General features: G+C 42.2%; 1 protein-coding gene across 8 annotated transcripts in view; it reads right to left on the bottom strand.

Annotated features, from left to right (window-relative positions):
• Nucleotides 1-13,767, bottom strand: part of LOC101793805 (nipped-B-like protein) — a 200,874-nt gene that overhangs the window by 57,399 nt on the left and 129,708 nt on the right. For 7 of the 8 annotated variants that reach the window (XM_038169444.2, XM_038169445.2, XM_038169446.2 and 4 more), the window contains one exon: nucleotides 6,284-7,771. The exons of the other annotated variant lie outside the window; for it this stretch is intronic. In XM_038169444.2, the coding sequence (XP_038025372.1) occupies nucleotides 6,284-7,771 (1,488 nt within the window). The remainder of the gene's footprint in view (nucleotides 1-6,283; nucleotides 7,772-13,767) is intronic. 8 annotated transcript variants of the gene reach the window in all.

The following is a 13,767-nucleotide window of genomic DNA, read 5'->3' as shown; positions in this document are numbered from 1 at the left end:
CATATTTTCAGGATAAAAAATAAATATCTAACAAGGAGGCTCACATTTTTTTTTTTTTAAAAGTAATACTCATCTTGAATTATTCAGTCTTTAAGACTCAACAGTCCGGTTAGTAGAGAATAGATTTAAACCAATAAATTCACTATACCAATACCACTCTGTACACATGCACATAAACCATTATATATTCAGAAAGAGGATTTCTATATCATTTCTCATCAAATCACCTTTGAAATAAAACACTTCAGTCTCACATTCATAAATAATGAGATAGCTGTAATTGCATTCATAAATAATCCTGTATACAGTTCAAATCCTCTCCCCTGCCAATTGTTTTGTCTATTTTCAGACATGACAGCTCTGTAAACACTATGTAAGAACTATGTAAGAAATTTAAATGCTTTAAATGACAAAATTTATAAAAGGAACACTGACCACTGAGTAACACTGATTTCACAATATGAGATGATCTACTTCAGTTTGAAAACAAAGCCAAAATTATAATCAAAAAGAAATTATTGAAGAAAAGCAATCATATAAAAAAGCATTAACTCAGCAAAAGAGAAAAACAATCAAACCTAACAAGAAGCTATATCTCATATTATCCTCTCAACATTACTAATTTAAATAAGTCAGCCAGTTGTTTACCAGTTCCTTTCCTCTTTCCACATACACTGGACCCTAGAGACAGCAATTGTCTGAATGTCTCCTAAAGACAATACCTTTTTGTAAGTTTATCATCACACAGCCTTGTCCTGGATTCAGCTGGGATAGAGCTAATTTTCTTCATAGGGGATGGTATGTTGCCTTGTTTTGAATTTAGGACAAGAATAACGCTGATAACACACATTTTAATTGTTGCAGAGCAGTGCTCACACAGAGCCAAGGACTTTTCAGTTTCTCATACCACCCTGCCAGTGAGGAGGGTGGGGGTGCACAAGGAGCTGGGAGGGGACAGAACCAGGACAGCTGAACCAAACTGCTCAAAGGGATATTCCATGCCATGTGATGTCATGCTGAAAAATAAAACTGGGGGAGTTGAACAGGAGGGTTACCTTTGCTTGGGGTCTGTCTGAGCATCAGTAGGCAGATGGTGAGCAATTGCATTGTGCATCACTTGTTTTGTTTATTCTTTTTTGTTCTTATTATTCTTTCTTGCCTTTTTTCCTTTTTTTTTTTTTTCTTTCCTCCTTCTCCCCCCCCCCCCCCCTTTCTTATTAAACTGTCCTTATCTCAATCCATGAGTTCTTGGCACTTACCTTTTCAATTTTCTCCCCCATCCCACTGGGGGTGGGTGAGTGAGCAACCATCCATGTGGTGCTTAGCTGCCTAACAGCTTAAACCACAGTGGTCCTTCTAGTGCCCAATGCAAGGCAATACAATGGAAGAAGTATTTGAGAAAGGGAAGAAAACAGTCCAAATCCTTCTGAAGGCTGGTTTTACCATAAAACAAAATAAAGTCAAAGGACCTGCACGAGGGATCCAGTTTTTAGGAATAAAATGGCAAGATGGACATCATCAAATCCCAATGGATGTGATCAACAAAATAACAGCTATGTCTCCACCAACTAGCAAAAAAAAACCAACACAAGCTTTCTCAGGTATCGTGGGGTTTTGGAGAATGCACATTCCAAATTACAGTCTGAATGTAAAGACACTCTACCAAGTGACCTGGAAGAAGAACAATTTCAAATCGGGCCCCGAGCAAGGACAAGCCTTTGAACAAATTAAATGGGGGATATTTCATGCAGTAGCCCTTGGGTCCTTTTGAGCAGAACAAGATGTAAAAAACGTGCTCTACATCGCAGCTTGTTAGAATGGCCCCACCTGGAGCCTCTGGAAGAAAGAACCAGGGCAGACTCATGGTCAACCCCTAGTGTTTTGGAGTCAGGGATACAGAGGATCCGAGGTATTGGCCGTGTATGAAGGGTTCAAGCTGCTTCAGAAGTGGTCGGTACTGAAGCACAGCTCCTCTTGGCACCCCGACTGCTGGTACTGGGATGGATATTCAAAGGGAGGGTCCCCTCTACACATCATGCAACTGATGCTACATGGAGCAAGTGGGATGGATTGATCACATAGCAGGCTTGAATAGGAAACCCCAGTTTCCTATTCAAGCTACCTAGGTACCCAGTTTCCTAAAGCTACCAGAAAATAAGACACAATGTGCCCTGTCCACTGAAGGGTTCTGTCGTATTGTGGGAAAGCATCGGAGATGGAAGGCTGCTCTATGGAGTCCTACACAACAGGTTGCCGAAACTGCTGAAGGAGAAAGTGAATCAAGCCAATTTGCAGAAGTGAAGGCCATTCAGCTGGCTTTAGATATTGCTGAAAGAGAGAAGTGGCCAGTTCTCTATCTCTACACCGATTCATGGATGGTAGCAAATGCCCTGTGGGGATGGTTACAGCAATGGAAGCAAAACAACTGGCAGCGCAGGGGCAAACCCATCTGGGCTTCTGCATTGTGGCAAGATATTGCTGCCCAGGTAGAGAACCTTGTTGTAAAGGTACGCCACGTAGGTACGCCACGTAGATGCTCATGTGCCCAAGAATCGGGCTACTGAAGAACATCAAAACAACCAGCAGGTGGATCAGGCTGCTAAGATTGAAGTAGCTCAGGTGGACCTGGACTGGCAGCATAAAGGTGAATTATTTATAGCCCGATGGGCCCATGACACCTCAGGCCATCACAGCAGAGATGCAACATACAGATAGGCTCGTGATCGAGGGGTACACCTGACCATGGACGCTATAGCACAGGTTATTCATGACTGTGAAACATGCCCTGCAATCAAGCAAGTCAAACGGTCAAAGCCTCTTTGGTATGGAGGACGATGGCTGAAATATAAATATGGAGAGGCCTGGCAGATTGATTACATCACTCTCCCTCAAACTCACAACGGCAAGCGCCACGTACTTCCAATGGTGGAAACAACCACTGGATGGCTGGAAACATATCCTGTGCCCCATGCCACCACGTGGAACGCTATCCTGGGCCTTGAAAAGCAAGTCCTATGGCGACATGGCACCCCAAAAAGAATTGAGTCAGACAATGGGACTCGTTTGCAAAACAACCTTCTAGACACCTGGGACAAAGAGAATGGCACTGAGTGAGTATATCACATCCCTTATCATGCAACAGCCTCTGGGAAAATCAAACGATGTAATGGATTGTTAAAGACTACACTGAAACCAATAAGTGCTGGGACATTCAAAAATTGGGACACGCATTTGGCAAAGGCCACCTGGTTAGTCAACACTAGGGGATCTACCAACTGAGCTAGCCCTGCCCACTCAAACCTGTTATGTACTGTAGAAGGATAATGTCCCTGTAGTGCACATAAAAACATGTTTGGGAAGACAGTCTGGGTTATTCCTGCATCAGGCAAAGGTAAACCCATCCGTGGGATTGCTTTTTCTCAAGGACCTGGGTGCACTTGGTGAGTAATGCAGAAAGATGTCGAAGTTTGATGTATACCCTCAAGGTGATTTAATGTTGGGTAGGTCCTGCCTAACTAACCTGATTTCCTTTTATGATAAGATCACCCGTATGGTGGACCAAGGGAAACCAGCTGATGTGATTTTTTTGGACTTCAGCAAGGCTTTTGACACGGTTTCCCATAGGATCCTACTGGACAAAATGTCCACCATACAGCTAAATAAAAACATCATACGATGGGTGAACAATCGGCTAACGGGCAGGGCCCAAAGGGTTATGGTGAATGGCGCCGCGTCAGGCTGGCGGGCGGTCACTAGTGGGGTCCCTCAAGGCTCCATTTTAGGGCCGGTACTTTTCAATATTTTTATAAACGATCTGGATGTAGGAATAGAAGGTATTTTGAGCAAGTTTGCTGATGACACCAAACTTGGAGGAGTTGTGGACTCGAATGAGGGTGGAAAGGCCTTGCAGAGGGATCTGGATAGGTTGGAGAGCTGGGCAATCACCAACCGCATGAAGTTCAATAAGAGCAAGTGCCGGGTCCTGCACCTGGGACGGGGAAACCCTGGCTGCACGTACAGACTGGGCGATGAGACGCTGGAGAGCAGCCTAGAAGAGAGGGATCTGGGGGTCGTGGTAGACAGCAAGTTGAATATGAGCCGGCAGTGTGCCCTGGCAGCCAGGAGGGCCAACCGTGTCCTGGGGTGCATCAAGCACGGCATCGCTAGTAGGTCGAGGGAGGTGATTGTCCCGCTCTACTCTGCGCTGGTGCGGCCTCACCTCGAGTACTGTGTGCAGTTCTGGGCACCACAGTATAAAAAGGACATGAAACTGTTGGAGAGTGTCCAGAGGAGGGCTACGAAGATGGTGAAAGGCCTGGAGGGGAAGACGTACGAGGAACGGCTGAGGGCACTGGGCCTGTTCAGCCTGGAGAAGAGGAGGCTGAGGGGAGACCTCATCGCAGTCTACAACTTCCTCGTAAGGGGGTGTCGAGAGGCAGGAGACCTTTTCTCCATTAACACCAGCGACAGGACCCGCGGGAACGGGGTTAAGCTGAGGCAGGGGAAGTTTAGGCTTGACATCAGGAGGGGGTTCTTCACAGAGAGAGTGGTTGCACACTGGAACAGGCTCCCCAGGGAAGTGGTCACTGCACCGAACCTGACTGAATTTAAGAAGAGATTGGACTGTGCACTTAGTCACATGGTCTGAACTTGGGTAGACCTGTGCGGTGTCAAGAGTTGGACTTGATGATCCTTAAGGGTCCCTTCCAACTCAGGATATTCTATGATTCTATGATTCTATAATACCCAATGATATGAATTATACAGCATTATATGTCAATTGGCATGATATACCATCACAACTATGGTTGCTATATGCCTTATCAATGTTATTACCGCAAGAGTCACCCAGATTAATGACGAATTAATCTTGATGGAACCAGGCAAGTGCAGCAGTGATGTGACCAGAGATGGCTCCAACACCACTCACCATCTTTCCTGTCCAGAAGGACCATTATGACCAAAATCATAGACTAAAATGAACTTAATGAACATTTTAAATGGACATTTAAATGGACATTTTAAAGGTTTGGCCCACAGACTAAGGGGATGATATGTGTTTGTGTATCAATGGATGGAAAGGATGGTGGCAATTAATGAGAATATATTGGAAAGTGTAAGACCTGAGCATGACATCGATGGTATGGAATAAGGGGTGGATATCGTCCTGGTTTCAGCTGGGATAGAGTTAATTTTCTACCAAGTAGCTGGTATGGTGCCATATTTTGGATTTAGGATGAGAATAATGCTGATAACACACTGATGTTTTAGTTGTTGCAGAACAGTGCTTACGCTAAGTCAAGTACTTTTTAGCTTCTCATACTGCCCAGCCAGCAAGGAGGCTGGGGGTGCACAGGAAGCTGGGAGAGGACACAGCCAGGACAGATGACCCAAACAAGCCAAAGGGATATTCCATACCATATGGCATAATGCTGAACAATAAAACAGGGGGGAGTTGGCGGGGGAAGGGGGGGCACCATTGCTTGGGGGTTGGCTGGGCATAGGTCAACTGGTGGGGAGCAACTTCATTGTGCATCATTTGCTCTGTTTATTTTATTTGTTATTTTTTCCTTCTTTTCTTTCTTGTTTTTCCTTTGTTATTAAACTGCCTTTATATCAGCCCATGAGTTCTTGCACTTCTCTTTTCAGTTTTTCTCCCCCATTCCACTGGAGGGTGGGGGAGTGAGTGAATAGCAGTGTGGTGTTTAGCTGCCTGCTGGTTTAAAACCACAACAAGCTTGAAGTGTAGAGACTCTGTAAAAGTGATGTATTTATAGCGTAAGAGAGGCAAATGGTATTTTTAAAGTCTGTTCTTGTTGTATGACGTCAAAACATCTCTTGGCAAACCACATTTCAGTCCTAATTAAAAATAGAAAAGAATCTTAGGGCTTGTCTAAGTAGCATATTCCACCTCTTCAGTTACACTGATTTCGTTAAAATAGTAACCGTCCCTTATATAGGCACACTTAAACCAGTTTAATTCATACATATACCCATTATATTTAACTAGATAAATTACCAGATTAGACTCATGTAGCAGAAAGTACAGCTTAAAACCACTTATGTATTCCCACATTAGGTACTTGCACCAAAACAAATACATCATTTCACTTCAAGATTTCCAGTAACAAGCCCTGAGATGAGTTTCACTTTGATTCCCTGAAATCACATAAGCAAGCATATAAACTATCAAACATTTGTGTTTAATTTCTAACCACAGGAATAGCAAACTAAAAGAACAGGAGTGTACAATACATAATGCAATTAACAAAAATAGTCTTACCTTTATTAGATTTGGATGACTTGTTCTTGTTAGGTTTAAAACACGAGCCCCTTGATTTATCTTCTCTATCCTTAATAAATTTCTGCACATCATCCAAAGAAAGTTTCTGAAGGACAACTACAGGTTTAGCGCCTTTATTTAGATCTTCAGCTAGCCCAATCTTCTCTATTTTATCCTTCTGTTCACCTTTATATTCAGTTTTCCTTGACTCCTGAGTGACATTGCCATCTTTATCACGCTTGATTTTTGGAATGACAAAATGTTTCAATGCACCAGATCTTGCCCCCAACAAGTAACTGGGAAACTCTGCTTTATTCTCAGCATGTGCTTTATTGCTATCAAGTTTACTCTTATTACCATCTGTCCTTCGTTCATCCTTGCTGTTGGGTGATTTAAAACCAGTTTTTTCAGGTCTTGATTTACTAAAATCTCCTCTGCCTTCCTGTTTAATACGAGGGCTGTCAGGTCTTGATTTCTGATCCCCGGAAGAAAACCTTTCCCTTGATTCACCAGACTCATGTCTATGTTTCCTTTCAAATTTCTCAGTTTTTGAAACATCAGGTTTAATACCATGCTTAGAATCATATTCATTTTTGTTTGAAGATCTCAAATACTCAGGCCTTCTAATCTTGGATGGATCCCCTCTGTATCTCTCTGACTCCCCCCTGTCCTCAGATCTTTGTTTAAAGCTATCATGGTCACGCCTCAGTGTATCAGAAACCGAACGCCCATCAGGCCTTTGTTTTGCTGGATCTGATCTACTTTCAGATTTTATCCTTGAAGTATCAGATTTCACATCTGGTTTTTGCCTAGGTATTTCAATTTTCTTATCTGACAATGGTTTACTCGAGTCTCTCCTATTATCATGTCTATGTTTTGGTGTTTCAGGCCTGCCTTCGCTCTTCTGTTTTGGCGTTTCAGGCCTCTGCCTTATTTCCTGTTTGCCATTATTTTGTTTTCCTTCATTTTGTTTCATCTCCATTTGCCTGCTCTCATTTTGTTTTGACTCTGTCTGTCTGTTCTCATTTTGTTTCAGCTCTGTTTGTTTGTTTTCATATTTAGTTTCTACCTGTTTGTTTTCATTGTGTGTACTTTCCAACCTTCTGTTCTCATTTTGCTCAAATTCCATTTGTCTGTTTTCATTTTGCTGGATATCTGTCTTTTGACCCTCAAAGTCTGCCTGTTTCCTAAAAATCTCAGGATGGTTTTCACGTTTAAGAACTCCAACAGTGTCTTCCTGGGGAACATACACAAACCCGTCATTATACTGCTTAATTTCTTCATATTTTTTGAAGGCATCCAAATCCTGAGTTACTGTTGCCTGAGAGTCCACTCTTCCTGCTTGCTGAAGATCAATACTAACCATCAACGCTGGCCTTGCCCCATTTCCTGCAGAACCTGTCTCCTGAGAAGTTGGTCTATTTCCTCCGGTAGTACCCCCAGCCTCCTGTGGTTTGTTTTCTTGTTTTCGCTTCTTCAGAGGCTTATCTGCAAACAGGAAAAAAAAATCATAAATTATAAATATAGAAAGAGATTAAGTGTCCAATCAAAAATATCAGTTCCCCTCCATCCCCACAAAGTAATCCCCCTCAGCATGTATGTGCACAAACAGCAAAACTTATTCAATTTAAAAGCAAGAATGGAACTTCTCTAGCTAATACTTTTTAATATATTCATAGACTATTGTTCATTGTTAGTCTACCACAGGTGCCAATTAATCATTTTTTTTAAAAAAAAAGCACCTTCAAAACACATGGTCAAAATCAAATCATAAGTCCCTGTAAAATTCCTAAGAGAAACATCTAATAAAGCAGCTGCAATATATAATGAGAAAACAAACAATTTAAGGCTGAAGCAAAAATCTGCAAAGACACTGAAGGTGCACCTTCTTAACTGTTTGTTAAATGATTAATACTACTGTAAAAGATTCTCCTCTGCAGATTTAGCCTCCTTTATTATATAATATAAGCAATTATCTGCAACAATTAAGACAGAGGTTCTCTCTATATGGTTCAGTGCATCAGTTGGACATCATGCATATTACTGCCAGGGAACACAGGAACAATGTACAAAAATGATTGAACTAACTCCAAAATGCCATTCTTCTCTTTAAAGCAGAGCAGTATACCAACAGCTGGAGTCTATACCATAATACATACGTATCAGGTGGGGGGCCTCTCTATACACTTAAAATCTTGAGTAATTTCCCTTTGCAACCATAAAACTTTTCATGGATGAAAAAAGTTCAGTGATAAAATTATGCAATGTCAAGATCTTGACTCTGCAATAACCCTTTCAGTTTGTACTAAAAAAAATTAAGAGTAGAATACAGAAAAATCAAAGGTGAGCCAATTACACACACCTTGTAATTTGGTAGAATTCATAGAAATGAGAAGCACATTGAAATATCAAAAAGAATATGTTCTGTCCATTTAAACTACAAGCTATTTATATTACCAATATGGTATTCTAAAATGTAAAGTCCTACTTGCACTAAGGCTTATATTCTAATTTGTCAACTATCGTTGTGTAATTTGTTTAACAAATAAATAGTTATCTTCTCTGTAATCAGGGAATATGATTTTAAGTCTAAGGAATGACTAAACATAGGCTAGAAATTCAGGAGATCAATTGTCAAAATGTCTAGACCACAAATAGAATACGAGAAAAATAACTTATTTGGTGTCTAGATTTGTGCTGCCTTACAGAATCACAAAATTGTCTAGGTTGGAAGAGACCTCCAAGATCACCTAGTCCAACCTCTGACCTAACACTAACAAGTCCTCCACTAAACCATATCGCTAAGCTCTACATCTAAACATCTTTTAAAGACCTCCGGGGATGGTGACTCCACCACTTCCCTGGGCAGCCCATTCCAATGCCTAACAACCCTCTCAGTAAAGAAGTTCCTCCTAACATCCAACCTAAAACTCCCCTGGAGCAACTCTAGCCTGTTCCCCCTCGTCCTGTCACCAGGCACATGGGAGATTAGACCAACCCCCACCTCGCTACAGCCTCCTTTAAGGTACCTACAGAGAGCAATAAGGTTGCCCCTGAGCCTCCTTTTCTCCAGGCTGAACAAACCCAGCTCCCTCAGACACTCCTCATAAGACTTGTTCTCCAGACCCCTCACCAGCTTCGTCGCCCTTCTCTGGACTCGTTGAAGCACCTCGATGTCCTTCTTGTAGCGAGGGGCCCAAAACTGAACACAGTACTCGAGGTGCAGTCTCACCAGAGCCGAGTACAGGGGGACAATCACTTCCCTAGACCTGCTGGCCACACTGCTGCTTATACAGGCCAGGATGTTCTTGGCCTTCTTGGCCACCTGAGCACACTGCTGGCTCATATTCAGCCGACTATCCACCAATACTCCCAGGTCTTTCTCCACCAGGCAGCTTTCCAACCACTCATCTCCCAGCCTGTAGCTCTGCTTGGGGTTGTTGTACCCCAGATGCAGGACCCGGCACTTGGCCTTGTTGAACTTCATACAGTTGGCCTCAGCCCATCGGTCCAGCCTATCCAGATCCTCCTGCAGAGCCTTCCTACCCTCGAGCAGATCGACACACGCGCCTAACTTGGTGTCATCTGCAAACTTACTGAGGGTGTACTCGATGCCCTCATCCAGATCATCGATAAAGATGTTAAAGAGAACTGGCCCTTGTACTGAGGCCTGGGGGACTCCACTAGTGACCAACCTCCAACTGGATTTGACTCCATTCACCACAACTCTTTGGGCCCAGCTACCCAGCCAGTTTTTAACCCAAAGCGTACGCCACTCCAAGCCAAGAGCAGCCAGTTTCTTGAGGAGAATGTTGTGGGAAATGGTGTCAAAGGCCTTACTGAAGTCAAAGTAGACCACATCCACAGCCTTTCCCTCATCCACCCAGCGTGTCACTGTGTCATATAAGGAGATCAGGTTTGTCAAGCAGGACCTGACTTTCATAAACCCATGCTGACTGGGCCTGATTGCCTGCTGGCCCTGCAAGTGCCGCGCGATTACTCTCAAGATAATCTGCTCCATGAGCTTCCCTGGCACTGAGGTCAAACTAACAGGGATGTATCCTGGTTTCAGCTAGGACAGAGTTTTTTTCCTCCTGGACAGAGTTTTTTCCTCCTAGTAGCTGGTAGGGTGCTATGTTTTGTATTAGGATGAGAAGAGTGTCGATAACACACTGATGTTTTAATTGTTGCAGAGCAGTGCTTCACCAAGCCAAGGACTTTTCAGCTTCTCACTCTGTCCTGCCAGCAGGCAGGCTAGGGGTGCAGCAGGAGCTGGGAGGGGACAGACCCAGGACAGCTGACCCAAACTGGCCAAAGGGGTATTCCATCCCATCTGATGTCATGCTAAACAATATATAAGAGTGGCTAGCCAGGATGGGGTGGCCAGCTGCTCAGGGATAGGCTGGGCATCAGTCAGCGGGTGGTGAGCAATTGCATTGTGCATCACTTGTTTTGTACATATTATTATTAATAGTACTACTATCTTTTTTTTTTTCTCCTGTCTTAATAAACTGTCTCTATCTCAACTCCCCGCCTTCACTTTCCCGTTTCTCTCCCCCATCCCAGAGAGGGAGGGGGGAGGGTGAGTGAATAGCTGTGTGGTGCCTAGCTGCCGGCCAGGTTAAACCACAACAATTAGCCAGCTCTCTTTTTTAGACACAGAAGTATAAGGAGGATGCAATCAAGGAAAAAATAAACTCCAAGGGAAAAAAAATACAACTCAAATTGTAAACCAGAATTATAACACATGGTTTCTAATTTCATGTACTTGTAGATAGATTCTTTTACAGAACAGTGAAAGCTTTGAAGGATCATCTCCAAAATTAACATCAGAACACAGTAAAAAGTAGCAATGTAGTCAATTCCAGTGATGTGAACAGGCTTTTTTTCCTCATTATTTTTATATCTATTTGTATGTCTTTAACTTCCTAGAACTCCAAAATTATATACAACATTTAATGGCTAGAAGACAGTAAAGAAAGATATAATAGACTCCATGCACAAAATGGCCAATTACAAATAAGGAATTTCTCATAATTCAACAAAAACCCATAGGAAAGACTATCAACTTTATGATAGACATGTAAAGCAAAATAAGTTTGCCACACAGAAGGTACAGCTTTTTAGCATGGAGATTTTTACTTTTTCTGTAGAACAACAATTGTTGAATTCATGAGAGCTTATATAGATTAATTTCCCTACATTACTGCATTACTGAATAATAATTTTAAGAAGTGGTGTGGGGGTTTTTGTTTGTTTGTTTTGTTGTTGTTTTTTGAAATCTTCGTGCAGTGACAAAAGTTCTGTGACTGAGGGCTTTGACCTCACTGAATTTCATGGCAGGTCTCAGGAACAGTCAGGAAGTAGAAGCCTATCAGACTACTGATAGGTTTCAAATTTGAATGTCCTTTTAAAAGAAAAAAATAAAATACACATGCATACGTACGTTGCTGCCTTATTAACCAATTAAAAACTCCATAAATTTTGAAACACAAATTAAGAAACTTGTGTTCTTAGGAAAATGTCAATGAGCTTTTTCATTTTAACCCAGAAATATCAGCTACACCAAAAAAAGTCACATATAGATCTGATGGTGGATCTACCAGTAGCCTTTAAGACATTTCTGTTACCAGTTACCTGCCCAATTCCTTCAACTGAGGTTATCACCTGTAGCAGAAGGGAACATGCATTCACATTTCCCCAAGTGCATTTCATTGTCCAGTGCATCAGCTTAAGGAACTAGTGAAGATAGTTTGCATCAACCTACTGGGCTGAACAAGACAGCTAAGAGCCAAGCATATGTTTCCTTCTGCTACCCCTACTGTCAGGGCAAGGCCAATGGCCAGGAGCTGTGATGCCTTAAACTGCTGTAGCTGAATCAACCAAAACTAACCTTTCAGAACCCTCATGCTGAAGGCACCCAAGATTAAACAACTAAAACAATTCAGGTAGGACCAATTTTCACTCTTGAACTTCTGTAACTGACCAGGCTCAAAACACTGCTCATCTTCATCATACAAAATGTCAACTTGTAAGTTGAAAACATATAAACAGATGATCACATCACAACTTGGCATATTCCCGCTAAACATAGAGCTTTCTTGATGGACCTTCTTCATTTCTCTTGTCAAATGAATGCTGATATTTTAGTAAGTTGTTATAACTATAACCTGTTGTATTCGTGTTCTTATCTGAGAAGAAAGGGATGCCTTCAAAGTTCTCTTTTCCTAAAGGGCAAGGTGACTACAGACAGAGTTACAGATTACTCATTTCTTCATATATCCAGTGCATCCTGATGGCGATCCTCAGAACTAGACTTGATCATTACTGTTTTGCCCCTATGAGATTTCTGGATCTAGGATAAAAAAGCTGGCCCAAGTATAGGAAAATATCAGACTGAAATAGGGCATAAAATGTAGGATGAGTACATAGTAACACTATCTTCATTGAGTATAATGAAAAAAAAATCATTGAATTAGCACAAAGCTTCTTTTTAAGTTACCATGTAGCTAATGAAATATGAAAGATGAAATACTCCATTGGGCTTCAAGGGCTTTGACAAATCTAACTATATGAGAACAATAAATAGAATAATGAGGAGAGAGATTAACCTCTGCAAACAGATGTCTTTGTGTCTTCTCCTTTACAATCAAATATATGCAAGTTTACATAAATCTACCTTGTTAAGGCATGAGTTCAAGGACCTGAGGGGTCTCAGAACAGACCAACTTCAGAACTTGAAAAATACCCATTCAAATAAAATTCATATCCTTCAAGGTATCAATATCCATCTTCGTCCACTTCATTCCACAAACAGTAGAATTTCTTTTTATTATCAGGATCTAGGACTTTGTCAAAATATCAGACTAATGCTTTTCTTTCAAATCCCACAGACTTGGCTTCAAAGCCTGTCACAATTCTAAACAGGTATGCTTCCAAACTCTTAAGACCAATACAGAGTGATCAGGATTTTTTCCACAGAATCACAGAATTGTAGGGGTTGGAAGGGACCTCAAGAAATCATCAGGTCCAACCCCCCCCCCCCCACCAAAGCAGGTTTCCTAGAGCAGGTTGTCCAGATAGGCGTCCAGATGGGCCTTAAATATCTCCAGAGAAGGAGATTCCACAACCTCCCTGGGCAGCCTGTTCCAGTGCTCCGTCACCCTCACCGTGAAGAAGTTCTTTTGCATGTTGGTGCGGAACTTCCTGTGATCCATTTTTTGGCCATTGCCCCTTGTCCTGTTGTCCTGTCCCCACAAACCACTGAAAAGAGGCCGGCCAAATCCCTCTGTCCCCCACACTTAAGGTATTTATACACATTGATGAGATCCCCTCTCAGTCTTCTCTTCTCCAGGCTGAACAGACCCAGGTCTCTCAGCCTTTCCTCATAGGGAAGATGCTCCAGGCCCCGTATTATCATTGTGGCCATCCGCTGGACACTTTCCAGGAGATGCCTGTCTTTTTTGTAGCAGGGATCCAGAACT

This window comes from Anas platyrhynchos, chromosome W, assembly GCF_047663525.1.
Source record: "Anas platyrhynchos isolate ZD024472 breed Pekin duck chromosome W, IASCAAS_PekinDuck_T2T, whole genome shotgun sequence".
Classification (NCBI taxonomy): Eukaryota; Metazoa; Chordata; class Aves; order Anseriformes; family Anatidae; genus Anas; species Anas platyrhynchos.
Note: the sequence above shows the minus strand (reverse complement) of the source record. Positions and strands in the feature narration are given on the sequence as shown.